Source organism: Parasteatoda tepidariorum, chromosome 7 (genome assembly GCF_043381705.1).
Source record: "Parasteatoda tepidariorum isolate YZ-2023 chromosome 7, CAS_Ptep_4.0, whole genome shotgun sequence".
In the NCBI taxonomy this organism is placed as follows: domain Eukaryota; kingdom Metazoa; phylum Arthropoda; class Arachnida; order Araneae; family Theridiidae; genus Parasteatoda; species Parasteatoda tepidariorum.
In genome coordinates, this window is record NC_092210.1 from 38,508,157 (window position 1) to 38,535,601 (window position 27,445).

At 27.5% G+C, this 27,445-nt stretch overlaps 2 protein-coding genes across 2 annotated transcripts in view; one reads left to right on the plus strand and one right to left on the minus strand.

Moving 5' to 3' along the window:
• LOC107455627 (Strabismus domain-containing protein Vang) overlaps positions 1–7,764 on the plus strand; it is a 14,912-nt gene extending 7,148 nt beyond the window's left edge. Inside the window, exon 3 of the mRNA XM_043055309.2 lies at positions 3,682–7,764. Coding sequence (XP_042911243.1) covers positions 3,682–4,109 — 428 coding nt within the window. The 3' untranslated portion in view covers positions 4,110–7,764. The remainder of the gene's footprint in view (positions 1–3,681) is intronic.
• A 13,423-nt stretch (positions 7,765–21,187) lies between these two features.
• LOC107455609 (protein sax-3) overlaps positions 21,188–27,445 on the minus strand; it is a 146,848-nt gene continuing 140,590 nt past the window's right edge. The window contains exons 28-29 of the mRNA XM_043055409.2: positions 26,986–27,026; positions 21,188–23,085 (exon numbers count right to left, since the gene is read on the minus strand). Of these exons, the coding sequence (XP_042911343.1) occupies positions 27,006–27,026 (21 nt within the window). The 3' untranslated portion in view covers positions 21,188–23,085; positions 26,986–27,005. The remainder of the gene's footprint in view (positions 23,086–26,985; positions 27,027–27,445) is intronic.

Genomic DNA, 27,445 nt, shown 5'->3' on the forward strand with positions numbered 1-27,445 from the left:
CATCAAAAACCATGAATTGTACACTCATATGTACATATTTCTTATTTATATCATAAAATACAAGGGAGCGAGCCAACACAATATCTATTAGTAAGCATATATGAAGAAAATCCTAATAAAAAATCATACATTTTGAACAAGTGTGGTTTTTTTAGTATCCTTAAATTTCTTTCTGTGAGATTCCACAACTTGAAGTAAGAATTGTTTTTGTTCTTCATATTTAGTTATCAGTTCATTGTAGTCTGTAATGAGCGCTGCGCCACTTTCTGCGCAATCATTTACTGTCTTTAAACATTCCACTTTCTTTTCACCATCATGGTAAGAATAAAATTTCTTCCATTCCAATGGGGACGAATGTAAGAAATCGCCTTGTATATTCAATGACTTAAATATCATCCAAGATTTTTCATTAACAAAATCATGCAATGATTTTTCATTAACATTTCCGATTTCTTTTTCCTTAAATCATTTAGAAGCATTGGTTACATCTTCAATATGTTCATCTATTTTAAACAACTTCTCAACCATTAAAACCTTATCTTCTGTGCTTACATGACAGCTGAATAGGCTGAGCTTGAATAAGTCATCGTTTAATTACCATAGATGCCTCTTCAACCCATTGCGTGCAGCTTTTGAGATTTCTTTGCATTCATTTTTCACCAAATTTAAATGTTTCAAAAATTCTAAGTCTATGAAAGGTGCATTGGCTGCGTTAGAGCAGCGAAACCAGGCTCTCGTGTACAAGTGTGTGCTAAAATCAATTCATCGTTTCAACCCTTTAGCTTCTTTTGGTGTGAGCTTGAACTGTCCACAAAACATGTATATTTTTAAACAGTAAATAACTTTGGCCATCCACCGTGCATGATGGAATGCTCCAATTGCCTTGCCTGTACCATCTGGCAGTTTTGGCACACCAAGTAATTTCTCCACATCATTTCCTGTGACAAGAATAGGGAGGCGGTCAACTTCCTCCATTTCTCCAGAAATACTAGCCATGAGTTTCCCATCCCAGTGGACGACAAGCGGACCTTCAGGTTTGAAGTTATGCTTCAAATCCTTCGCTAACTGGGCTCGAAATTTTGTTCTGTGTCTGCGAGGTGTACTTTGTGAAACAGTACTTTCACTTACATTTATTCCAACTGTTTGGGCTGTTGCTGCAATTAAAAATGTAGCACTGCGATCCGAGGTTTTTGTTCGATCCAATACAGACATCAAATTAGGTGAAAGAAGCTTGTTTTTTTTCCCCTTTGCTGTCTTTTCTGAAGTACTAGGATATTGAAAAGTATCATCATCAGTATCACTTTCTGAGGACTAGTTGAACCACAGTCTTCTTTAATTTCAGCACTTGATGAAGGATAACATACAGTTTTGTTTTTATTCATGTCCACACTATTAGATGGTAGTGTCTCATATAGCCTCCTTTTAGATGAGCGTTTCTTTTTCTTCTCAAGTTTTCTGTCGACTGACAACATACAGCCTTCAAATCCTTCCCACTGTTTAAGCAAAAACTTCTTGTCTTCAATTTTTATGATCTGTAAAGCACCGACATGAGCAATATCCCACAACATCTTGCATTCTTTGAAAAAATTCTGTTCATTGTCTTCTTGAGTATTCGTACTCCGATTTCTGTTCTTTTTCAATTTTTGGTACCGCTCAACTAATTTTTCTAACTTTCTTACTGCATTCTGCTTTTCGGTTGTAGGAATTCTAGCCTTATTCCAGAAGGTCAACACACTATCAACAGTGTGACTTGCACTTTCATGTATTGTTTTTGTCTCATGGTGAAAGAAGAAGTTTCTNAAGATGAACAAGGTAAGTGTTGAAATAAAATAGTTGAAACTGGGTTGGTAAAAATAGTAAAATTAAGTTTATGCCTTTAAATTTTTTATTTTTAAAAGTGTGTGAAATAGTGACTTAAACTTCTTACAGAAAAAATACTTTTTTGCATTAATGGTAGAGCAAGTTTTCTCACATAAGATGCTACTCATCCTTTACGCAAGGCCTGATATGAAGCCTAATGTTTCCCTAGAACACAGTTTTTTTAGTCTAAAATTTTGCCCAAAATTATGGCGTTTTTATTTTTTAGTTACTATAATTTTTTCAAAATATTTGTAGAAAGTTAAGTTTGCATTTTCTTAAAAAAGTTTCTCCAACAACAAAAATAAAATTTCGTTTGGTTTAATACTATTCTTGAATAAATTTGTACAAGTGTTAAAATTCAGGCTATGTTAAAATAGTAATAATTCATGATAATTTGTGAAGCAAATTTTTTTTTTAATAAAAATTTCTGTAGGAATTTTTTATTTTTGTTTAATTGTCCCAAAAATTTCACCAGGGATGCCTGAATTGCTCCTGAACTTTGTTTTGCAATCGGGCATATTTTGCAACCCTGATTTTTCAACTCTTATTACTTTAAGACAAGCACAGTTGGGCGAAAACTAGTATTTGTCAGGCCGCTATTCAGTCACATAAAAGTTATCTCTTTTCTCCACATGGTTATTTTTCAGCTATCCTAGCAAATCACTATTCTCAACTTTTGTGGGAATTTAAAAACAGTTGTTTTCGGGCATGGGAGATCAGGAGATTGCTCTTGTTAGTCTGGTTTTTATCCTTTCTGAAATACCATGTAAGAAAAATGGTCAAAAGAAGAACAAATGAAAGGAGTAATAGCACCAAAAGAAGGAGAAAGGAACTTAAATAAAAAAGTAAAGTAAAGAAAATTAAAAGAACACAAATTAAAAATAAATATTTTTTAATATAAAAATAATAAATTTTCAAACAGTAGAAAAAAATTGTGGGTCTGTCTTTTCATTTAAAACCTTGTCGTTATTCATAAAGATGACAAATTTTTTTATTGAAACAAGTATTAGTTAATTTTTAATAATATTAAATGTAAAACTTGGTCTTTATGTAGTTTCAAAATAATAAAAAGCTATGTTATTTATTTTCCATTCCATAATACTGGTGCTGCTTTCCAGAAATTTTAAACTTTTATCGACTCTCAAATACTGAGCTTAATTTTATTGAGCATTTGGCATGAAAGTTTAATTTTATTGTTTTTTTAAGTTGGAGATTTAATTAGATTATATTTGATTAATTGCTTTTTTTTCGAACCGTGGTGGCTCAGGGGGTATAGCACACACTTCTTAATGAGGTGACTCTGGTTCAAATCTCCGTGATCGCTGGTCAATTCAAATTCTGCACCTGTCTCGCACTGACCACAGTGCTGACGAAAAATATCAGTGGTAGACAGATCATGAGTTAGTCCGCTTGCCGCCAGGCTAACCGTGAGAGGTATTCCTCTCCACATAACACAAATGCGGATTAGTTCCATCAAAAAGTCCTCTACGAAGGCAAATTCCTCTCAATGCTTGATCCAGGAGTTCCCTTGTCTTCCGGATCGCGTTCAAAATTTCAAGTCTACGGAGTTGAACATTGGTCGTCTTAAACTCAAAATTGGGTCGGCTGGTCAACTGCGGTTATAAGATAAATTGCTTAGCTATTTTATGTATTATAAGGTATTATGTATAAATTGCTTAGCTATTTTATGTACTATTTTATTATTGCTAATAGCTATTTTATGTATTGAGTTATAATTTATATTCTGAAAAACAATTCTGTATATAAATGTGTATTTTTAATTTGTTTAATCAGGAACATCATTTGTAATTTTTCCTTTAGGTCCTGCAATACCAATGGATGCATCAGAAGCAGCCCAAGCAATTTTTCCATCTATGGCTAAATCACTCCAGAAATACTTGCGTATAACTCGTCAACAACCACGGCATACAATGCAATCCATCTTAGACCATCTTGCATTATGCTTAAGCCATGATTTAAGCCCCAAGGCCTTTTTGGAAAAATATCTAATTTCTTCACCTGTTCTTCAAAATGACCGGGAACATCGTCCAAGTCAAACTTGGTCTCTGGTCTGTGACACTTTGCTCTCAAGACCAATAGAACATGGATGCATCTTCATGCTTCGTCAAAATGACATTTCTCTGTTAGTCACCATATCTCGTTTACCTCATTTGTGTATCACAGAGGAAGTGATAGACCCTAAAAGCAATAAATTTGTACTACGTTTAAATTCCGAAACATCTGTTTAAAAAATCTGTGTTATTTTCCCCTGGGTAACAGCTATATTATTTCTGCATATCAAATGATATTAGTGCTAAGTGGTGCTTAACTCTGTTAAAAGTAGATTTTTAATTATTTCAATTTTTGCATGTAAGTCTGTAGAATTTTTTACTGTATCTTTGCTGTTTTAAGCAAAAATTTAGTAAAGGTTGCTAAGTTAAGGCTTTATTTAAAATTGCCTGGTTATTAACATCTTAGTTTTAAAATATGGTTTTTGCCTTAAGGGGTTTAAACGCGTTTCTCCGTAACTTTAAAATTAATACCTTTAGGGGAAATTTTTTTTTTTGTACAGAACTTGTATGACAAGAAAGTGGTTCTTTTTATACTATTTGTAAAGATAGTACTATGCATAAATTTTTTTTTCTTTTTATGTTTCTTTAACATAAAAATTCAAAATTATCTTATGGACTTCAGGTAGTTTCATACCAAATAATTTAAACTTGCTGCTATTTATTTAATTCGTATAAGAATTAGATTATCATAATTCGTTAAGCGATTAGGTACGGACACATTTATAGGCATATCCTGCTTTCTCTTATCCTATTAGGATTTTTATAAGAAGCTGCCTACTATCTAAGCATTTAAGGCAACAAGTGGTCTACTTATTACATTACTATTTTTTTCTTTGTTAATTTGGTTTTTCTTGTAATAAATTTGATATTACATAATTTATGTTTGCAAAAATGCATTGAAAAATGTTATATGCGCACAATTTTATTCATTTAAATTTCTTCATTCAAATTATAACCTTAAAATACCCATTTTTATATTTAATTAGATGATAATTTGCATTATAGAAGTGTTTAATAAAATTTTTTGGGGTAATAAAAATTTTATTTTAAAATTATGGTCATTATTATTTTTGTCAATTTAAACTTTAAACTCTTGCAACTTATAAGTTATTTAACTTGTAAATAATTATCATAATTTAATTTTCTACATTGAGTGTTTAAAGTAATTTTCCAATGTATAAAAATAAATTCATTCTAATACTGTTTATTATTATAAAGAGGACATTATATTTTCAAACTAATTAACTAAAAGAATATGGCATATTTTTAATGTATGAAAACTTCCATCCATGAAATGTTTAACCAGAAAATAATGTAAAAAACACTAATATAAAATTGTATTTTAAGCATGTAATGTATAGTCTATATAATATCCCTTTAAATGTATTTGAATTGTTTATTTTTCTCTTTGCTATCAGCATTGAGCAACCTAGTGATAAGCCATACTTAAAAAGATGTTTTCATATCTAACTCACACAATCTCATAAATTTCTTAAAGTAATTATTAACAGAGTCTGTAAAACCTCAAAGTGTTTACATTTTCTGTTGAACCTATAAGATACATGTTCTACAGTTTTTTTTTTAATAGCAAAAGCAAATAAATGTACTACATATTAATCAGTTAAAAAATATTTCATCAATATCCGTCTACGCTAACAGTTTTAAATGTAAATCTGAAGTGTTAAGTATTAGTAACAAAGGAATATTAAATATTAATAAGGAAGTATTAAGCATTGATAAGAAATGAAATGCAAAGCATTGTTGTTGATAAATTAGTATTGTCTGAATTATTAAGTACTATCAGCAAATGCATGCTTTTCAGTGTTATTAAAACAATGTTACTCTCAAGTTTGTTTTCATTATTTTGTTTACTTATCATTATGTTTCTCCTTTTGGTAATTTTTTTCGTTTTTGAAATTGTTCATAATTTTAAGGCATTTTTCATTTAAAGAGCTTCAAAGTAATTGCTTTAAAATTTTGCATTTATTTTTTATTTTCATTCATTTATAATATAAGTACTTTTCTGAATGTGCTCATTTTTATGACAACTAAGTTTGACATCATTGTTTTTTAACTTGACTGCTTGTGTGCAGTGCATTTTATTTTATATCTGAAAAAATATTTTGCATCAAATTTTGTAATTTTAATTTTTTTATTTTAATTGTTTATTATTAAAATACTAATACTTCCATAAATCTTAAGTGATTTTTTTTATTAGTATTACTATATTCTAAATATCATATTTGCAATAATAATAAATAAATATTCTTAATCATTTTTTTTGTTGAAGAAATTCTATCGTTTTATTATTTAATCCAATACTAAGGTTATGCTTAAAATAGTAATGACACTAAAATGTGTGCTAAGTTGTATGATTTGTAGTTAAAAATTGACCAGAGTTGCCATATAGAAGCTTGTGTAACTAAGGATATTGTAAAATTGTGAAAGCATGCAGCTATATTAGGGTAACTTGGTTAAAAATAACTAATTTCTTTAAGCATATGCAATTTTCATTTTAGGCTAACTTTGTTAAGATTAACTAAAACATTTATTGTATTTATTTTTTGCATGTGCAATCTTCAATAAAACTACAATAACACTTTAAAAATTTCCACAAATGGTGATAAATGATACTTACTCCCCGTTGTCGACCCTAAGAAATAATGAAATATTGCTCAAATAATATGGTATGAGATGCTAAATTATTCAAGGCATTAAAGATTCTATTCATATTTTTTTTCTAATTTTTTTAAAGCTCTTTATTTTAACTCTTTCGATAGTGATATAATGTAAATTTACAATTTAACGAAAGGCTTCTGTATTTTGCAACAGCCTTACAAAAAGTTGGAAGTTTTTTATTTTTTTATTAAAATGAAAGGGGAAAAAAGCTAAGTTTTAAGAATATTATTTTTTTACTAAATTTTATTTTAAAAATTAGTGAAATGATAAATTTCTTTATCTTTTAGAATCCTATAGTATTTCTATAATTTAATTCTATCGTTAATGATAATTAACGAATTAAATAGTATACAGTACTAAGACCTCATTTTTGCATGAAATAAATTTTGAATAATTAAATTTTTGGCAGCTCCTTTTAATGTTTAATAGTAAAAATGTAATTTTGCTTGACCTATTTCATTGAAATCCTTTTATCAAATTGCTTATTAATTAACTCACACTTAAAAATTCTTGCTGTTTTAAATTAAAAATGGCTCTTGTTTTATTTTTTTAGTAAGTTTTTTTTATACAAGCATATTATATCAATTAAAAATATAATGTGTTTAAATATTCTTTGTGGAAGGACATAAGTTTAGTTTTAAAATGCATTTTTTATTATTATTATAGTGATATAACTACACATTGAAAAAATACTTTGTAAATTCATTAATGCCATGTCAGCATTTTCTTCTATTGTCTGCCAATGATGTATTGTATGTTCTTTTTGAATAATACTTTACAATTTTTTATTATACTATTTTTGTTAAATCTTTGTTTTTATATTGTAAATACTTGCCATGTTTTTATTCTTTTTTACAAAAACGACTTTACATTTGTTTGTTAAAAAATTGTTACTTCTCCCTTTTTTCTAAACCTTTGTATAAACAGATTATTATATAAGGATCAATATATATATATCCAGAATTTACGATAAAATAATTTAATGTGAACTGTTTTGATAAACTTGACAATCGCTATTCGATCGAAATATTATAAAATTTTATACAATTATTCTCGGTGTTGTGTATTATACAAATGTGATCATGTCTGAGTTATTTCATGTAAATTTGTACTTTTGGAACCAGGTAATTAAATAAAAATGAATTAAATACTTTTTCTTCTTACTTAATCTATGCAAAATTAATCTTATTTTTCATAAGTATTTTACAGCTTGTAGTTAAAATTAGGATATTTCTGTTTCATAACATTATGCAGGAATGTTTTAGAACAATGCTACAGAAGGATGCAGCAGTTTTTTAAAATTACTATCACTTTGACGTAGAATTTTTATTAAACATGGTTTTCATACTTTTTTCATTATTTTGTATTAATTAGGTCGAAATAAGCAAAAAAATTATATTTAGCCTTTTTAATAAATCATGGTTAAGAAATACAGCATAAAACACTGGTGTCTTTTTCTGCATTAGGGTAAAATCTTCCAGAGCTCTCTTTAAACAATATTTTTTCAAATTTGCAGTTATTTAGTTCCAAGAGAAAGTTATTTGTCATTGAAATTTCTTTTTTATTTAAAAAATCAGTTATTGATGAAATTTCGAATATGAATTTAAAAAAATTTCAACTACTTTTTTGGGATTTTATATTTTAGTACACATAATTCCGACGATCTAAAAAGATTTTTTTTATAATGAAAAATACCAAAATATATTTTTACTTGTAATTCGAGTGCCAGAAGAAATATAAAAGAGCAAGCCAGAAAAAATATATAGGGTGTCCCCGTCTGCATCAAAGAGCTAGAAAACAACTCAAACAGATTTTTAAAAAAATAAAACTTTATTTTGTCCCTAGTTGTAATTAAAATATTTAAATTACTAGCCTAAATATTTTAACTAAGTTACCTTACTTTCATATTTAACATCACGGTGGTTATTGAAGTTTATTTTAGTGAAAATAATCCAGAAGCTAAACATTCTATCAAATTTTGACTTTGTTTTTTAAAACTTTGCCTGCTGCAGGGTACAAACACTTCATGTCGAGTGCATTGGACAGCACAGAACATTCGCTTCACTTTTCTTGTCAAGTTCTGCCAATTTCTCTGACACAATTCCGGAATTTGAGTAAGTCACAGTTAAAATATTCTATGTTTGCAGCATTCTTTAGTTTTATTGATAGATCACTCATCTCTGAAATCATTTTTAAATACTTCTTATAAATTAGATATATGGCTTCTAATAAGTTATATGTGGCTTTTGTTGCTTTTGACATCAAGTGATTTCGAGAGAGAGAGATTTAGCCTCTAATAAGTTGGATGTGGCTTTTGTTACTTTTGATAGCAAACGTTAAAGATTTTGGGAAAGATATATTAAATTTCGATTTATGACTTCTAATAAATTAGATGTGGTTTTTGTTACTTTTGACATCAAGTGTTAAATTAAAGATTTCGAGAGAGCGATATTAAATTTAGATAATAATAATTTTTTTTTTTTAAAACGAGAAAGCATTTCTAAACAAAGAACTTGTGTTAAGTACCTAAATAAAATAATTTTCAGCACCACAAATTTCAACTCTGCAGTTGCATTTCTACGGGCTGAAGGGTGGCCCGTATATAATATTTTACTTTTAGTTAAACAATTAATAATTCTTGTACTAATTATTGGATGTTAATCTTTCTTTATACCATCGTACTTCTTGTACATTTTTCTACTTACCCTCGTAATGTCGAGTTTCTAAGTCTTATAGTTTTCGTGCTGCAAAACAAAAGATAACGTAAAGTTGAACACCTAATAAAACAGAAGCGACGTCGCTTACTATTTTATAATCATCGTAAGTGACGTCGCCTCTGTTTTTCTGCTTTTGAAAGATAAAAAGCTTAATTATAGAATAAATTAACTAGTTGACAAATTTATTTTCAATTCGATTACTTTAATGATAATTTTATCGTTTCAAATTGTTAATGAGTAAAACTGCTTCTTATTTATATAGTATATACATATATTTTTTTCAATTCGATTACTTAAATGATCGTTTATGATTAAAATTGCTTGTTATTTATCTCATCTTGTGTGTCACACATCTCTGTTCCTAATATCTTTCAAAGTCAGGTAATTTTTTTTAAAGTTAGGTATTCACTTTGTTATGAGTAACATATTAACAAAATGTTCTTACATCATATTAAGACGATTACTATGATTTATGAACAAAATTATCTTTTAATTATTTATTTATTCTTTTTTTGTTGATAAATTCGACATTTGAAAAAAAAATGGTGAAAGCGAAACAAGAGGTTGGTGAGCGAAGCCTCCTAGTATAATTAAAAAAAAAACACGTCGACTATAACTCCGTGAATTGGTTACAGGCGTTTTTTGTCAACACAATCCCTTAGCAAAACTAATGAAATAAATTGTAAGTCTGATTTATACTCTATTATAGCATTATTTGTTTGCTATTATTAAAACTAATAGAGTAATGAACTTTGAAAAGTCTCTTTTTATATGTTATTTTAAATTAAATGCGCAATTCATCAAGTGGCTATTCTGTTGATAAAAAACCTGTTTCATTGTGACTGATTCTGTAGGTGGTTCTAGTTTCTGGAACGCACCTCGACAATCCTGCATAATCCTTTTATTAATCAAGATTCTTCTTTTACGATAGCCGCCTGGCTTTCAATATTTGATGAATTATTCTTTGTCACTAGTTATGAATTTATTCAGCATAGTTTGCGTGTTTTCGTTCAATCAATTGCGATAAGAAACTGGTCGAGATACTTAAAAGAGGTAACTTCGCTCAATTTTGTTTTTCCTTTTTTAGCCTTTGATATTTGGTTGTGTATTGAAAACATCTATCATTTCTGGCTAAATAGTTATTGCATGGATACTTTTAACGATTTGCATTTATTGACTATTCAAGTTTCAAATGCTGCACTCTTCGATTGGAATAGAATTATATTTATTAAAATACTAAATTACAGGCTTTTGTGATGCCGTAGCGAATAATTTTCTTCACTTGCAGGGAATCGTTACTGTAATTTAAAGCAAAACTTTTAGGGATTTCCATTTGAAGTATTTTAGAAGGCACTTGTTAGTTAAAAAAGAAAAGAAAATTTAAAGACTGCACAACATTCATTCTAAAGTTCCTCCATTATCGAATTCAAAATCACATTACGTTTCAATTGCGATTAGAAATTAATGGACCTAGGAGCCAATTGATTTCTAAAAACCATCCTCAGTCAAGTAATGATCAATAAAAAGGATTAGTTCTAAAACTTCGTATTTTGTATTCGTTTATTGGGTACAAAAACGATTTAAAGAAAAATACAGGTGTTTTATAAACTCAATTATTTTTATAAATCATGTTCCGTTTTCACTTCCATTAAATCTTTCCCAATAAAGATGTAAAATGCATTTATTTACTAACGTATATACACGTTAAGATCACACATTAATATTAAGTCAGAAAAAGCCCAAAAATGTTATCTAAGTTTGGCGAATTCAATCACAATGAAATTAAGAACTTCAATATTTGATTGTTATTGGATGATATCAGAAAGGTGGTAAAAGCAGATTGATAGAAACGCCTTTCGACAATCGCGCTGGTTTTGACGCCTTTAATTTATGATTTCCCCCGACAATGATCCGCCAAGTTTTATTAGTAGCAGATATATTGAATGATACCCAAAACCAATGTTAAAAAATTTACTAACTACCAAGGATCTACAAAAAGGCGAAATTTTAAAGATCTAACATGTTTTGAAATGAAATTGCAGCGTATCAATATTTTGCTTTTACGTTACGTTATGCTAAAATATTTATATGCAACCAGACGCTCGGTATATGTAGGTTAACTATGTTGTTTAGCCAACTTTATTTATTAAATGAAAGTTGCTTTTCAAGATATAAATAACATAAATCTCTTAATTTGTTTTCCAACTAATATCATAATGGGATACCTGCAAGTGACGTAGTGTGGATATATTGATCCTGATTGGTTGTTCAAACGTGGTACTTGCTTATGTTAGCGAGTGTTTTTACCATTCTATTTCGAGTAAGTCAAGCCCGTCAAGTATCAATTCCCTTAAGTGACACATTCTATATTCTATCACAAAGATTTCAATTCTTTCAATATAACTTTCTTACTTAACACAAAAACAGGCACGAATCTTTGTGGAACATAAACAAACTAATTGTGCATCTAAGTTGCCAGGTACACAAAGCAAAAAATATATTACAGTTACAATAAAATACATAAACAAATAATAAATCTAAGTGAAATAAAAGACGTAGGCGCGAAAGGTTTATATTTCAATAAATTCAATGTGCGATTGACTCTGTATTTAATTAAATTTATTTAAATTAACATTCTAAAATATGTGGTGAAACTTAACTCAACTTTAACATGCCATTTTGCTTATAAATATATCAGCTCGTGCTGACGTCATAGATCACATATGCGGGTGTCCGTGATCTTCATCTTCTTGAAGTGCAAGTACCCAAATGGGTGCTTGGAACTCGAGAAGAAGTTCATTGATTGTGTCTAACTATACGATTTAAATCGGGTTTAATTGGGTACCTGTATGCGATGTCACATATGTTTGTCGAACCAGATTGATTTCCGAATCAACAAATGCTACGATGCCGTCACTTGGAGGTACCCAATTGGTATATGTTGTAGAAAACATTTTCTCGTTTCGTTAAAAATACTTCCAAAATGAACAAAAGAGAAATCTTATATCAGTAATGAATAAAAATATATGTTTTTTTTTTACTACATCAGGGCATTGTGTGGTAAACATTTTACTCATAAAATCAATTTAATTTAAAATTAGAAATAAGCCAGTAAATTAAAGAAACAGATTTTTAATTATTTTATTTATTTATTTGTTCTGGTAAACTGATAATAATCACAGCTGAAACCATATTCCGTAGTAATAGATAGATCCCTGTATCCAATGTTATAGAGTTTTAACAGTCTGTGATTGGCTGAGTGTCAAAATTTACCGAAAAGAAACAAAACTAAAATTTCCTCTAAGACCAAAGTTTGGAGTGATAGACAAGCTATCTTATCGGGTGGAGCATCAAAATTATAAGATGTATTCTTTTCTCTTGCCTTAAAAAATTATCTTCACAACTCAAATTATCTATTACACGCAAAAATCATGTTAAATAACCATGCATTTTGTTAAATAATTAGCTTTTGAAAATTATGATAGCTATACTTGACATTCATAGTATTAAGTACCAAATAAAAATTAAATTTTTTGGATAAAACATTGATTTTTTACTAAGAAGTTGCTTTTAAATTAAAATTTTGCAAGCGAACTAAAAATAAAATCATATTTTTATATTTGATGAACTCTATCAGTTAATCAGTGATTTATTGTTGGCGTGTTTTTGACTTTTATGTTTATCAGATTTATATTTGTACTTAAATATGAAATTCAAAAGAAGAAAAAAATATTCATATTAAAAAATTGATCTGATATTAAAAAATTTATCTGTAATTGGTTTTGTAAATTAAAGAAATTTAATGATGAATAACAGTTTTTCTTAGATCTAAATTAGTGCAAATTTGAAAAATTATTGTCTGAAAGTTTGCTATGTTTGAAAGATTTTACCTCTAACGCAGAAAAAGACACCCGTATTTCATAACCATAAATTATTAAAATGCTAAATATAGTATTTTTTTTTTACTTATTTTGACCTAAATTAATTCAGAATAATGAAAAAAATATGTTTAATAAAAATTCTGAATTAAATGGTTAAGACAAGATAATTTTTAAGGCAAAATGGTACTTATAGTTTAAAACTGTAACTTTGTTTCAAGTGTAAGGTACTTAAACTGGGCCTGGAACCCCCTTGGCGAACGAGGTTCGAAAAACGAATTTCAGCCAAATATTCGAGAAATTTCGCCAAGTGTAGCAACTGACTCTGATATCTTTATCTTACAACCCAATCCGGACAATTTCGATGTTACCTGTCGTAACTCCCAAACTGCGTTGAATACGGGGACTCTACTAGTCGATGGCTAACAGTAAATTGCCATACAACGCTTACAATGATTCTACCAAGTAACGGTGTTAAATTGGTTGGAAGAAAGAAAAAGAACAATGTTTTATTATACACTGAATTTATTGTCATCAATTTTACACATATGGTATAAAAATAGTTTCTCTGATTTACATATTTACAATGAATTTCTGTAAAGTAAATGGGTGACAACGAGCTAAAGTATAAAAACAACTTGACATTTTTCTGTCAACAGAAATAGTGAGATTTAAATCACAAGAACTGATTACGTCTGTTTCAAAGTTGCATAGTTGAACTCGTACGCAAATCACACTGTTTCATTTGAACGTACGATGGTGAGTTATACAAACTGTTCATTTACAAAATACCTCGAAATTTTCCAAAGTAATTGATAGTAGATTCATAAATTTTTAGGTTCTTATTTACATCATGACAACAATAATATGAAATAAAAGGTTTGGAAAATGTTTCATTTAACGAAACACTCTTATCATCAATATAAATATTTATGAATAAGCATATAATTAATAAATATATGTTACAAATCCACAAAACAATTACAATATTAGATTTATTAATTATTCGAACTATTAAAATGTTTCTTGAAAAACAATAATTAAATAAGTATTAAGCGTGTTCTAATAATTCTGCATGTAATAATTACACAATGGGATTCAGTTTAGTTTTATCTAGATTTTACATTTAAAAGAGGGAGACCGAAGTTAGTTGTCATAAATCTTATTCTTTTGTCTTGTTTAAAGCTTTGTCATCTGAACAGTTTTAGTGTACGTGATTCTTTATGATGTAATTTTCTAGGCGTGAGTCATATGTCTTCATTTGTTTGTTAGAATTTTGATTTGAACATTTTTTATCTGTCAAAAGCGATTTTTTTTCTTCAGTCGATAGTTTTATTTATAAATATTTATTTTATATTATTCTGCATTTTGATAATGCCAGATTAAAGACTTAATTCGTTTCAAAAGTATATTAATAGAAAATAACAGTCAAATTGTATCAAACGCTCAAAAACAGGCACCCATTCTCAAACTTGCCAGACGTTAATGAGGAGAAACAAAATTGATTTGAAATATAAAACATAAAATTGCCAACGAAAAATGGAAAAATAAAGATAAGTAACAACATCTAGGAAAACAATAGCCTATAGAGAGAGAAAAAAAACTGAAAAACAGAACAAGAAAAGCCACAGTGGCCGAAGGAGCAAATCAGAGTAAAATGCGCAATGACTAGGGGTGAAGAACTAATGTTGTTAACAAGGGAATCAACATATATATGAGTAAAACAAGATTCCAGGGCATCAAGATGAGCTGATGTGACTGGGAGAGGGGGGAGAAGTAATTTCAACATTGTCAAAATTGAATTTATGACCAAGATTTTATCTATGTGTAGCAATTGATGATTGATATTCTATAAGCTTATAGTTTAAATAAAAATAGTTCTTTGTTAACATTCTATAAATGAAATAGTATCGCATTATAGTATAAGGTCAGTTGTAATAGCATGAGTTGGACAAGCTGTCCGATATAATGACACAAAATTATGAGTTTCAAATACAAGCTGAGTTTTAAATACAAGATAGGTCTCTGAAACAATAGAGATAAGCTGTACTAGATCACAAATGCACATTCATATTTTCTTCCACTCCCTATCTAATTCTTGGAGGATTTATTATTATTATATAAGCTAATTTCCGATTTCATTGGCATAAAGTGTTGCAATTTGGAAAGCATGGGCCCAATAGCTCATTGAAAAGATCGGTAATCGCTATATCTTAAAATCTATTAAGCAAATGGAATGTATGTCACGAGGTTTCATTGCGGCGACTACTATATAAAAGCTTCCTAACTCTTCCTGGACTGGGGTGTACAATTGTCGAAGTTCGAGCTTTCTATTACGAACCCGGAGGTCCATGGTTCGAATCCTGCCGACAGCAAACGAATATCTCTCTCCCGCATTTCTCCCTCCATATGCATTTAGCTAAAAAATGAGTAAATGCTGTTTTAATTTTGAATACATGGAATTTTCAAACTCTACTCCTATTTATTACGGAGCTATTGCGACTCATTTTTGAGCAATTTTGAGAAACCTTTTTTTACAGCGTGCATATCATCCTACAAAAATAAATTCTGAGCATTATTATAAATATGTATAAAATTATTATAACCTCAAGGAATTAAAGTAAATAATTTTTTCTCGCAGTTACAACTAAGTTTGGTCTCCCTTGCAATATTTTCATACACTAATACTTATCATAAATTCAATTTTATTGGTTTCGTATTTCAAGGAAAAACAAATCGAAATTAAACATCAAAGATACTTTAAGAATGTTAGATGTTTTACAATTTATTTCGAGATAATATATTTTTAAGTTAGGAACTTATAAACAATAAATAGCTCATATAAAATGCTACATTTCAGCTTACTTTTAAAATACAAACTCATAAATACTTTGTATTTAAAAATTTATATAAAGTAGGAAATTTTTTAGCTACTGCATGATATGTATGATTTTCATCCAATATTAAATCATGTTTAATTTCAAATATACATGGTAAAAGCAGTAAACTTTGAAAAATTTTTAAATATTAGAAATGCATCAAAGTTAAGTTAGGCAGACACAATTCGTAAGAATTTAACCTTTTTCTTTTAAATAATACACTTGACTTTTGATGGTAGCCTCAATAATTACAATACTAAACGGAGAGAAAAAGTTTCGTAAAATTACCGTACTATATGGCAGTGACAATTCTAGTACAAGAAACCATAATTCTGGTAATAAACACAAATATATGGTATTTATAAACCATTCACTTAGGAATTTTTTCGTTAAAATGGTAACGGTTTACTGGAAATTCTGGTTTTCAAATTTATAGTCCTTATTTCCAAATATTTAGAAAAAAATACTAAATTTAAAGTCAAACTTGACCAATTAAATGGTTTTCATGCCATGCTCTAATAAGTCATGATGAATTACCAAATTTTGCCACATTTACTGAATTTTATCACATATACTGTGTTTTAGGGTTAATTTAACCAAAATAATTACGTAATCACTTCGGTAAGAATTACCGAGCTTGTTGGTTTTTCCATTTTAACCATATTTTGGTAGTTTTCACCATACTTTTTTTCTCAGTGTATCACATGAGTAATATTAAGAGAAGGATGTAATTATTAAGAGAAATATTTCATAAATAAATATTGATTCATTCGGCCTTTATTGTTTATGTTTTATTGTTTGTGTTATAAATGCTATAAATATGTAGCGTTGTTCATAATCGTAAAATGTGTTTATTATGCTAAATAATTAATAAATGGTCTATATTAGATTTTCTATTTAAATGCGTTAAAAAGACAAAAAAAGTACATTTGATAAATTAAAAAGCATCGACGTATTTCTGTTTCATATTCAATGTATTGTAGTATGTTTATAAAATGACATATTGCCTAAAAGTTTAGCATGATAATATGCTTAACGTATACAAGAGTCATTAAGAACTTTTTTTGCAGTATAATAAGTAATACTGCACTAGACCTTACATTAGACCTGAAAATTTAAATATTCAGTTATAAACCAGTGGCCGGTAGACTCTAATGATTTAGAAGCCACTTTTTCTTCCAGCCTAATGAGTCGGTGATCGATGTTGATAGGTCCTTTTCATTTTTAGAATTCATTTAATTATTTTTCAAACTTTTTTTTTTGGATTAAATTTTATTTTTAAAAACAAATTCATATTAGAAATAATCTATGGCTATAAGAAATTAGTTAAACAATAACGATATTTTAAGTATGTGACAAAATTTATTTAAACATACTGATTTTAGAGAACTATATGTAAATATATTTGGGTTGGCCACATACATTTAATGTATACACTACAACTTTGAAATACATTAATTGTTAAAGAATTCTCCTTCTGCATGAATCCTTTCACCACAAATTGATGGATTCTGAAAGATGAAAATTTTGAATGTTGTTTCTACATTGATGTGTACTTTTATCATTAAGCGATTTTTAAAAAAAGCGATTGGAAAAAGTGACCGGTTGTTTATTTAATTTAAGTCGCCACTTTTTTGTTGCTGTTGAAAAGAGGTTATTTTCAGGTCTACTTTACATGGACGCTAGTATGCATTTAAAATAAATCTTTAGAAAATATCAAAACCTTAAAAATCTGTTTTTCTTAAATTACGTATTGAGATTTCATGAATTTTTTTAAAGCTATTTCGAATTTGGAATTAAAATTTGAAACACGTTTAAATTTGGTTTTTTGTACAGTATCCTGAACTTGATATTATTAAGGAACACTAAAAGGACACTAGCACATAGTTAAAAAAAATTAGCAAAAAAAATTATAGCATATAAAGCACTAGTTTAAATATAGTAATTCAGGCACATACTTGCAGTTAATTTTTCACATGTTTTAACTAGTATACTATTTACTACGCCTACAAATTTACGAATGTTGTTGGATAATCTTAAATTCAACATTTATTTCTATATTATAATCTTTGACACATATTAGTAACAATTTTTTACCCATAACATATCAACAGCCTAATCTAAAGTTTTCTATATTGAGATCGATATGTATAAAAATTGTAAATAAATTGTTAAATTTTAAGTAAAATTTAAAAAACAAGTTCTTTAAAAGTTTTAACATGGTTTGAATAAAACGAAATGTATTATGTAATAAAACCACATTCCTTACATTATTCTACAAATTCTTGTTAAGGTTTAAGGTTAAACTTGTTATTAATGTAAAAAAAAAAAACTAAAACAAATCGCTAAATTTAAATAAATATAATGTAAATATTTTGTTGAATTTTAAATAAAACTCTAACAGAAGCAATACTTTTTAAGTTTTAATATAATATGTAATAAACCTATTCCTAACATTACTCTTGGAATCTTGGTATAAGGTGTAAAATTAATTTAATTTTCAGCTGTTATTTTAAATTAATAAACCAAACCATTTAAAATATGAAAATAGATAATAATGATGTCATTATAAAATCATTTTTCATTTGACTAGAAAGAAAAAAAAATATAAAAAAATTAAAGTTTCAAAACATAAAATAATGACTAGATTTGAACAAAAACAAAAGCAAAAATAACGATTTGGTGAAGCAAATCTAAAATAATTTTTTACTTCATTAATTAAATTGAAAAGTTTTCAAATGTTAATTTATTTTTATTCTTATAAGATAAATTTTTCTTTCTACTACCCGTTTATAAATGAGTAATGTAAACTAAATTCGTTATTTTTGGCATCAAAAATAAATTAATAAATAAATAAATAAAATAAACAGGAACATTTTAAAAATGACATATATTGCTTTGTAAATAATACCTTTCATACCTCACATCATTTTCAGCTTTTTTTAGAGCTGTTATATCAGTAAATTTGAAACGTATGATAAACAGATTCGGTGAAGGGTTAATTTCAAGTGCTTTCACAAACTTGAACATAATCAAAAGTGAGCCCAAAATAAAACTTTCTCTACTAAAAAGATTCTTTATTATTGCTATTATTACTAGTTAAATATTCTTAAACTTGTTAAATCTTAAAGTAAAAGTTAATTTGTGTCAAATTGAAATTTCTGTGGCGCAAAATTTGATATTTATGCAACATGATTTCATCAATATTTTAATTTTATAATAATTATTTTTTTTATTTATCCTCTTAAATAATTTTACAAGGGCAGTAATTAAAATTTAAGATCACTTTACTTTATAGTTATAAACAAATCGATCAGCCGATATTCATTAAATTAGCCAATATTATAAATTTATAATTGAATAAATGTAGAAACCAACAAGATTACTCAGTTAAAAAATACGTTTTCCAAAGAATTCTGAAATCCGAAAAGAAACAAATACATCTTAAAAGCTAAGGAAACAAAAAAAAATCTTACTTCCCTATATTGTATTAAGAATTAGATATTTATAATAAATATACTACAATAATAATCAAGATATTACAGTAATCAATAATTATCCCTGCTAATAATAATTACGATATTATCTTCGTGTGATATTTTATAATCGTAAGGCATGATATTCTCAATGCATTGTAAGAGTATATTTTGAAATATTATTACAGTAATATTTATTAATTATCGATAATAGAGACTAATATCGTCTGCAGACCCACGATTTTAACTGCCTAGCATGAATGGTATTTATGCCATGCTCTATGGTTTCATGGTAATATTAACAAATTTTTACCACATTTACTAAATTTTATTGCATATTATTAAACTATATTTTATGGTTAATTTTATCAAAATCATTACGAAAGCGCTTCGGTAAAAACTACCGTACTTTTTCGTGTTCTCACAGTGCCAGAAACGTAGTTAATTTTACCATTATTTTGGTAGTTTTGTCAGTAGGGATGTTGCGATTACTCAAGAAGTAAAGTAAAATCTCAGATGGTCTCCGGTTAACTGCAACCACCAGCTTTAATAATATGATTATTAAAGTTGGCATATTAACAATATAAATATTTTTACAAATTAAATATCTCCGCCCTATAATTTTTAAATTTGATATAATATTTATCTGTCCATTTTGCAAGAAAACTAATACGTATATTAATGGCTAAATATAATTTTAGCATAGAAAGAATTACATTTTGCAGCTCACTTTCGAATACAGTTTAACACTGAATCATCCATTCTAACCTCTACACATTTAGGTAAAAAGGCAAACATTAAACAAAGTTTTTTTTTTCCAACAGTATACACATGTTCTTTCTTTTATAAAATGACGTGGATTATCCGACTTCTTAAATACATATTAACATTTTTACAGAAGTTTGATTTACTAATTTCATATTCTTACAGCTTGATTGGGTAAGGCAACACTAATAATAGCTATCATCTCATAATCAGAAGTATTTGAACAATCCTAGAACGATATGCTCTTTTTTTCCTGTTGATATTGTTTTTTTAAAAAAGTACTTAAATAGAGAGAAGTACCTTAAAAAAAGAAAAAAAACAACAACATTTAAAGCTGCTTGAATGATTGAAAAACTACATCTAATGGAATAACTGATAAGCTATTTTGTATATCAACTAATCTCAAACTTTTACTTTTATTAAAAAGCTTAAACGAATTTTGAATATTTATATATATCTTAAATATTTATTATAATTTATAATATATCGTAAATCATATTTAAGAGAAAACTCATTTTTTCTCTTTAATTGAGAGCTAAAAGTGGTAAACATTGTAAGTTCCAAAAATGAAAATTTTGTAACATCGTGATAAACTGTTGTTGTGCAGATGGAACGCATTTAATATGAAAGCCTTTAATTATTCAAAAAATAACTATTGGTACGTGACGCGATTTGTGGTTTGTTGGTTTTACAAAGAAATACAATTGCACTGACTTCAGATTTCCAATCAGATGGGATTTCCGTAGAATTGGATCACCAATTCTGCACATGAATCATAAGAGTAATAACTGCATAACGGATGTTAAAAATACCTGTTCAAAAGTAACATGGATATGCAAATTACTGTTTGACTTTTTCCTCTTTTTAGTGTATGTTTCTAAATGGAAGATGAATTTGCAGCGGACAACTGTTCAAGATGCAGGGTTCCCCAAAAAATGTCCAACGATTTAATTACTCAATTAGAAGAACCACAGAAGGAGATAGAAATGTATGGTTTGATGAGGTCTAACTAGAAAAGTAGATTATTTATTTTTACCAAATTAATTGCGAGTGTATTAGTAGGTAATGGTAACTGTTTCCTCCAGTTTACTTTTCAACTTGGTGTACTTCTCAACACTGGCGTTTCACCTAAGACGTGGTTTTCCTCTTATTAATATCGTATTAATTTTACCAAACTCATTACCAAAGCGCTTCGGTAAAAATGACCGGTGTTTAAAAAGGACCGGAAATACGTTAAATTTTCCTATATCCTGATAATATTGTACCATACATTTTTTCTCAGTGTAAATTGCCTTCTGATTTTATTTGTTTGTATTTAGATCAGCTTAAATAAAAATGAATTGCTGTTTGACTAAAACAGAATTTTGGAAACAAAAGAACAACCTTTTGAGAATGCATATGAGCATTATCATTTGCCCAACTATTTTCAAAGACTTTTGGAAATACGAGCTGCTATTTTGTTACAAATGCAAAATATCTATCTGGAAATGAAAATTTAGGCAATTATTTCTTTCCAAATTAACTCCTCAAAAATGCTGCTTATGTTTGCACACTTACATTATTTACCACTTTTATCATCAACTTGAATAATATATTGAAAAACAAAGAAATCAAAGTCTGTTATGAGTATAAAGGAATACAAAACGTTTTGGTAATATTTTTCTAAGATTTCAATTACTTTTGATATTTCATTACTATGAAATCAAACAAATATTGAAATAAAAGTTCTTGTGAAAAATATGGAAAAATCATTACAATTAAAAGAAACATATGACAGAAATAACTTTGAGTCCCTCTATGACTCAATATACTGTTTTCCTATGAGTTTAATTTCTTTTATATTCCAAGTTTAAGTTTATTAAATAAGAAGCAATAAAACTAGGAATAAAAAAATGAATTAATTATTGCTATTTTTAATTCAAAATAATGCAGTTTGTCTCTAAAATTTCGACGAACAATAAAGCCTAGGGTTAAGATTTTGATAATAATCCTTCGACAGTGGTACAACATTTTAGTAACACTTACTCATTATAAATATTATAAGTTTAAGTATAGATTTAATATATTTTCTTAATCACAAAATCACGATTAAAGAATAAAACATTTTCATTAAAATTTACTAGCTTTTTTTAAACATATTATTTAAAAATGAACTAGAATAAAAATTAAATATAAGAAAAAAATCCTCGGATACGATATGTAGTTCAAAACTTAGTAAATTTTATCGAATTACAAAAAGCAAAAATTAGATAATTTTTAATGATATCTATTTAAATAGAAATTAATAAAAACTGTGTTAATCTAGGATTATTCATTATTAGGGGATAAAATCCTAAATATTTAACCCTTTTCTAACTTCTGATTTAATCAGATTTGATTAAACTATATCATAGTTACACACACACACACACACATTTTAACTATTGATAATATCTCAAGAAATTTCACAACCGTTTGAGTGAGTTACAATGGCGCACATATCACACAAAAATAAAACATTTATTTAATGAGAAATGTACAGTTTATGATATGTCGGATAACCCTTCTGATGAGAAATGTAGTTTTATTTGTCGATATTTCAAATGACTAGACATGTCTTCGATATGTAAATTATTTTCTTTCTTAACCACGGTGGGTTGCAGGATACCAGATGGGAGGAGTTCTGGGAGCTACAGTTTTGAAGATGAAAAATGGCGCAGGATATATATTTTAGAGACAGAAAGAAGAATATATGCCCTAGGCTCTCATTTACATCAATCCTGTAAATAGAAATGTCTACTTAATAAAAACTAATGACTTAAAATGAATATAGAATAATAATTTGTTTCAGAATTTAGAATGATATGGATATTCCTTGTTTTTAAAGAGAATTTATCTTAAAAAATTATCGAGCATACGTATTATTTTATTAGACGATCATTTAAGTTTTATTTATTTTTTCTGTATTTACTTTATTCTCTAAATTCTTCAGATTTGAATTGTTTCATTAAGTATTAAAAAGTTGCATGATATATTTGGAGAAAAGAATCACTATGGTTCACCCTTATTTGCATTCTTGATTGAGGAGCATCTAGAAATTTATTATAGGAATTATTATTCGGTTCCTATTTCGATAGATGTGATACATTCATTGATATTATACAACAATTTGCATTATTGATTAAGTACATTCTTCGGCGATTTATCTTTAAGAATTACAATTCGTTACCTTTTGTGGAATAGAAGTTACATTAAGGGTTAGCCTTTCGCATTCTTGTTAAAGGTGCATCATCGGAGGAATTCTTATTTGAATTTACTGTGCGTCATTATCTGTTTAGGAAAAAATAGATATTTGTAAGTTGTCATTTGCGTTACTGATACATTCCCCGGCGATTTATCACTAGGAGTTATTGTACGTTACCTTTTGTGGAATTTAAGTTACATTAATGGTTTGTCTTTAGCATTCCTGTTTAAGGCACATCATCGAGTGATAAATATTATTTGAGTTACTCGGGATTATTATTTGAATTTACTGTATGCCATCATTTGTAGAAAAAAATGGATACGTTAATAAGTTGTCATTTCGTTACTGATTAAGGAACATTCTCCGGCATTTTATCATTAAGAAGTACTGTACGTTCTTTTTGTAGATTATTAGTTGCATTAATGGTTTGTCTTTTGCATTCCTGTTTAGGGTACATCCTCGGGTGAATAATTATTTGAATTTACTGTACGTCATCATTTGTGGAAGAAATTAAGGTACGTTAATGACATCAAGGAAAAAATATACATTAATGACTTGTCACTAGCGTTCCTGGTTAAGGTAACATATCCGGCAATTTAATATTTGAACTTACTGCATATCCCATTTGTAAGGGATAAACCACATTAATAGTTCACCATTTGCACTGATTAAGGTACATTTTTTCGGGATTTATTATAAGAACTTTACATATGTCACCGTTTGTGAAAAATAAGCTGTACTCAATACTACTACTATTTTGTTATGATGCATTTCTGATTAAGGCTTAAATAATTGGAACCTAATATATTGAACCATTTGAAAAGGATATGGTACTATTTTGTTATTTACATTCTTGATTTAGATATATCTTTTGTAGATTTATAATTGGAAGTTAATGCATGGCCTAATTTGTAGAAGATAAGTTATTTGTAGATAATAAAATAAATTTTTTTTTATTAAATTGTTTTGATCTTCTCAGAACTTTTAACCGATTTTTGCTAACACACGTTTTTGTGTCAATGTTAATTTTTTGTAGATATTAGTAAAATGCAATTATCGTGCGAAAATAAAATTAAAATTTATGGGGATTAATTGCATATTAACTTTCTATTAAGATAATTTTGTGAGGTTTACTTTTATGGAAAGTTCCAATAAAGTAAAGCTGAAATTAGCAAATGCGTTTGTAATTGAATTGCACATGATCGTGCAAGGTAGCATAAGCGTAAGGTTAACATAAAACAATTATTTAAGATGCTGCATTGTAATATTTATAGTGTAATCTCACTTTCAGATTTTTTCTTTCCATATAATTTGAAGTATTGTATGGATACTGCTGAAAACTATGGAATAAAAACTTGTGACAGTAAGTTAAAAAATTACTAACAGAATACTTTTCTTGGAAAATTATTAGAGTTAAATAAAAATGCATTTTTTAATAAAGAAAAAACTATTCTTTTCCATTATTTATCCATCCTATATTATCAAATAATTTATATTTTAATACCATAAAAACATTATAGACAAATAATAATAGTTAAATGGTATAACCCTTTTTTAATTTATTCACAATTCTAGGTAATAACAAATACTATATTAATATAATAAAATTTGAAGTTACAATTTATGATATTTTTTAATTTGAATTACTATTATTTTCATTATCAAATTTTTCTTTTGTAGAAAATGTATGCTTTTCAAATCGATTTCAAAAACATTTTGAGGATAGCAATAAAACTGAGCAATGTCAATCAAAATTTAATATCCAACGATTTAAATTTATGATAGTATTTCCATTTTGAATTTATGTCGATATTTAATAATTATATATTTATTTTTAAAGTATTTTAATTAATATTTTTTAACATCTAATATTCAAATTTAAGATGTCTTAAGGTTGAAATTAACAGCGTTAAAATGGCATAATGTTTGTTGTACTGCAGCATATTTTCGAAATAAAATAATATATATTTCATTCAAATGGTTCATTCAGTTTATTCCCAGAAGTAAAGAACTTCAGTCTAATCTTAAAGTTGCAACCAAGCGTAAAGAAGCAGGAGTATCAAGAAGAAAGGGGGGAAAAAACCACATGTGTTTATTTCTAAAAGAAATTTGTTTAATTCCCAGAGAGCTATACTTCAAAAATCTAATTATAATGAAGTCCTTAATTACCTCACAATGCTTAAAAGAAATCAAAGAAACAAAAGCGGTTATTCAACTCTTCTCCTTCACTTTTTTATATTTTTTTTCCTTTTTAGTTAAAGTATTTTTTTTCCTGGCATTAAAACAATGTTGATGCTTGTTGCAGAGTGCGTTATTCCGTTAGTATAGTGAATATTTTAATGTGTCATCACTATGGTAATCATCTTTTTCTCTTTAAGTTTGCCCTTTAGGTTCTTTTATTCGATTGTTTATCTCGTTGCCATTCTCAAAAGATAAATTTCTGCGAATTGCTTAATTAATAGTTAGAATTTTAAGTTGTGAGGTCGTGATGTGATAAAAGATATGTGAAGGTTTAAAACTAATAAAAAATATTTTTGCATAGCTTCTAATAATAAGCTATGGGAATAAGGCTATAAGGTAATATTCTTAGAGGTTTTCTTATCGAAAATTCTTAGCATATTCCCATACAGAATCAAATAGTTCTAAGAATTTCACAATAATTACCAGTGCATGCTTTACTATAATTACACTTTACTTATAATTTACTAATAATTACCGAATCTTTTTAACTAAACTTTTCATGTTGGTTACTTTGTGGTCGTGGCTATTAAGTATCTCAAATTTTATTAATTATCTTCTAACAAAACGGTGATGCATTTTGGAAGACTTTAAAAGTGTTTTGAACTTATATTCATACAAATAGAACTACGTAAGAGTGGATTTAAGATATGTCTAAAATTAAATCTGTTAATGCTGCGAAAAATATTAAAAGTTTGAAACTTAAAATTATTAAAATATTTGATAAGTTCGCATGAGCTTGAATTTTATTGAAAGAGATTCGGCACAAAATAAATAAATGAAAAATATTTCATGCATGCAAGGGAAAGTTTGATTATGAGCATAAGAATGTACATAAAATCATGCGATGCAATGTTTTTACAATTTCATATAACTGAATTAATTTTAATAATTATCAACATTAAAAATTAAAATGAAACTTATTTTCAACATTAATAAAGTTCCTTAATGTATCTAAAGATGGAATAGTTAAAATGCCTTAATTTTTATCGATTTCTTAAATGTTTTAGATTTTTACATTAGCAGCAATTGAGAGAAAATTCCCAATTTTTTACTTCCTATAAATTTTTTTTCTTTGATATGTAACGTAATTTATAACACAATTTAGTTAATTCTGAGCGATTAAAACAATCGAAAAACTTCTTTTAAGAAATATGTCACTAAAAAAAAAAAAAAAATTCTAAAAAACTGAAATTACCGTTTTTGATCTTTATATTTTCATCTTTTTTCTTCTTGTTGCTGAAACGAAAGTTATTGAAATACATTAAATATGCTACACTTAAAATATTATATTCATATGGTGAGATAATAAATGATTATGAGAATTGAGAATAATTCAAAAACAAGTATAATGAGAGCACATGGACAATGTAAAAGCAAGAAATATAACAAATATTCAATGATCTAAAGAACATTACTAAAAAATACGAAATTCATTTAAAATCAACTCATAATTCTGTAATTATGAACTAAAATAAGAATATTTTGAATTTGTGACCCAGAAGCTAAACCAACTAACCGATTGCAATTTGATTAGCAATTATTTTTTGATAATTTTAGTTCATGTTGTTGTTATTGTTTCTAATGGCACTTGCCAATCCAGGAAGCCTGCTGCTTGGTGAAACCAAACGTATTTAAGTCAAAAGATGCATTTTTTA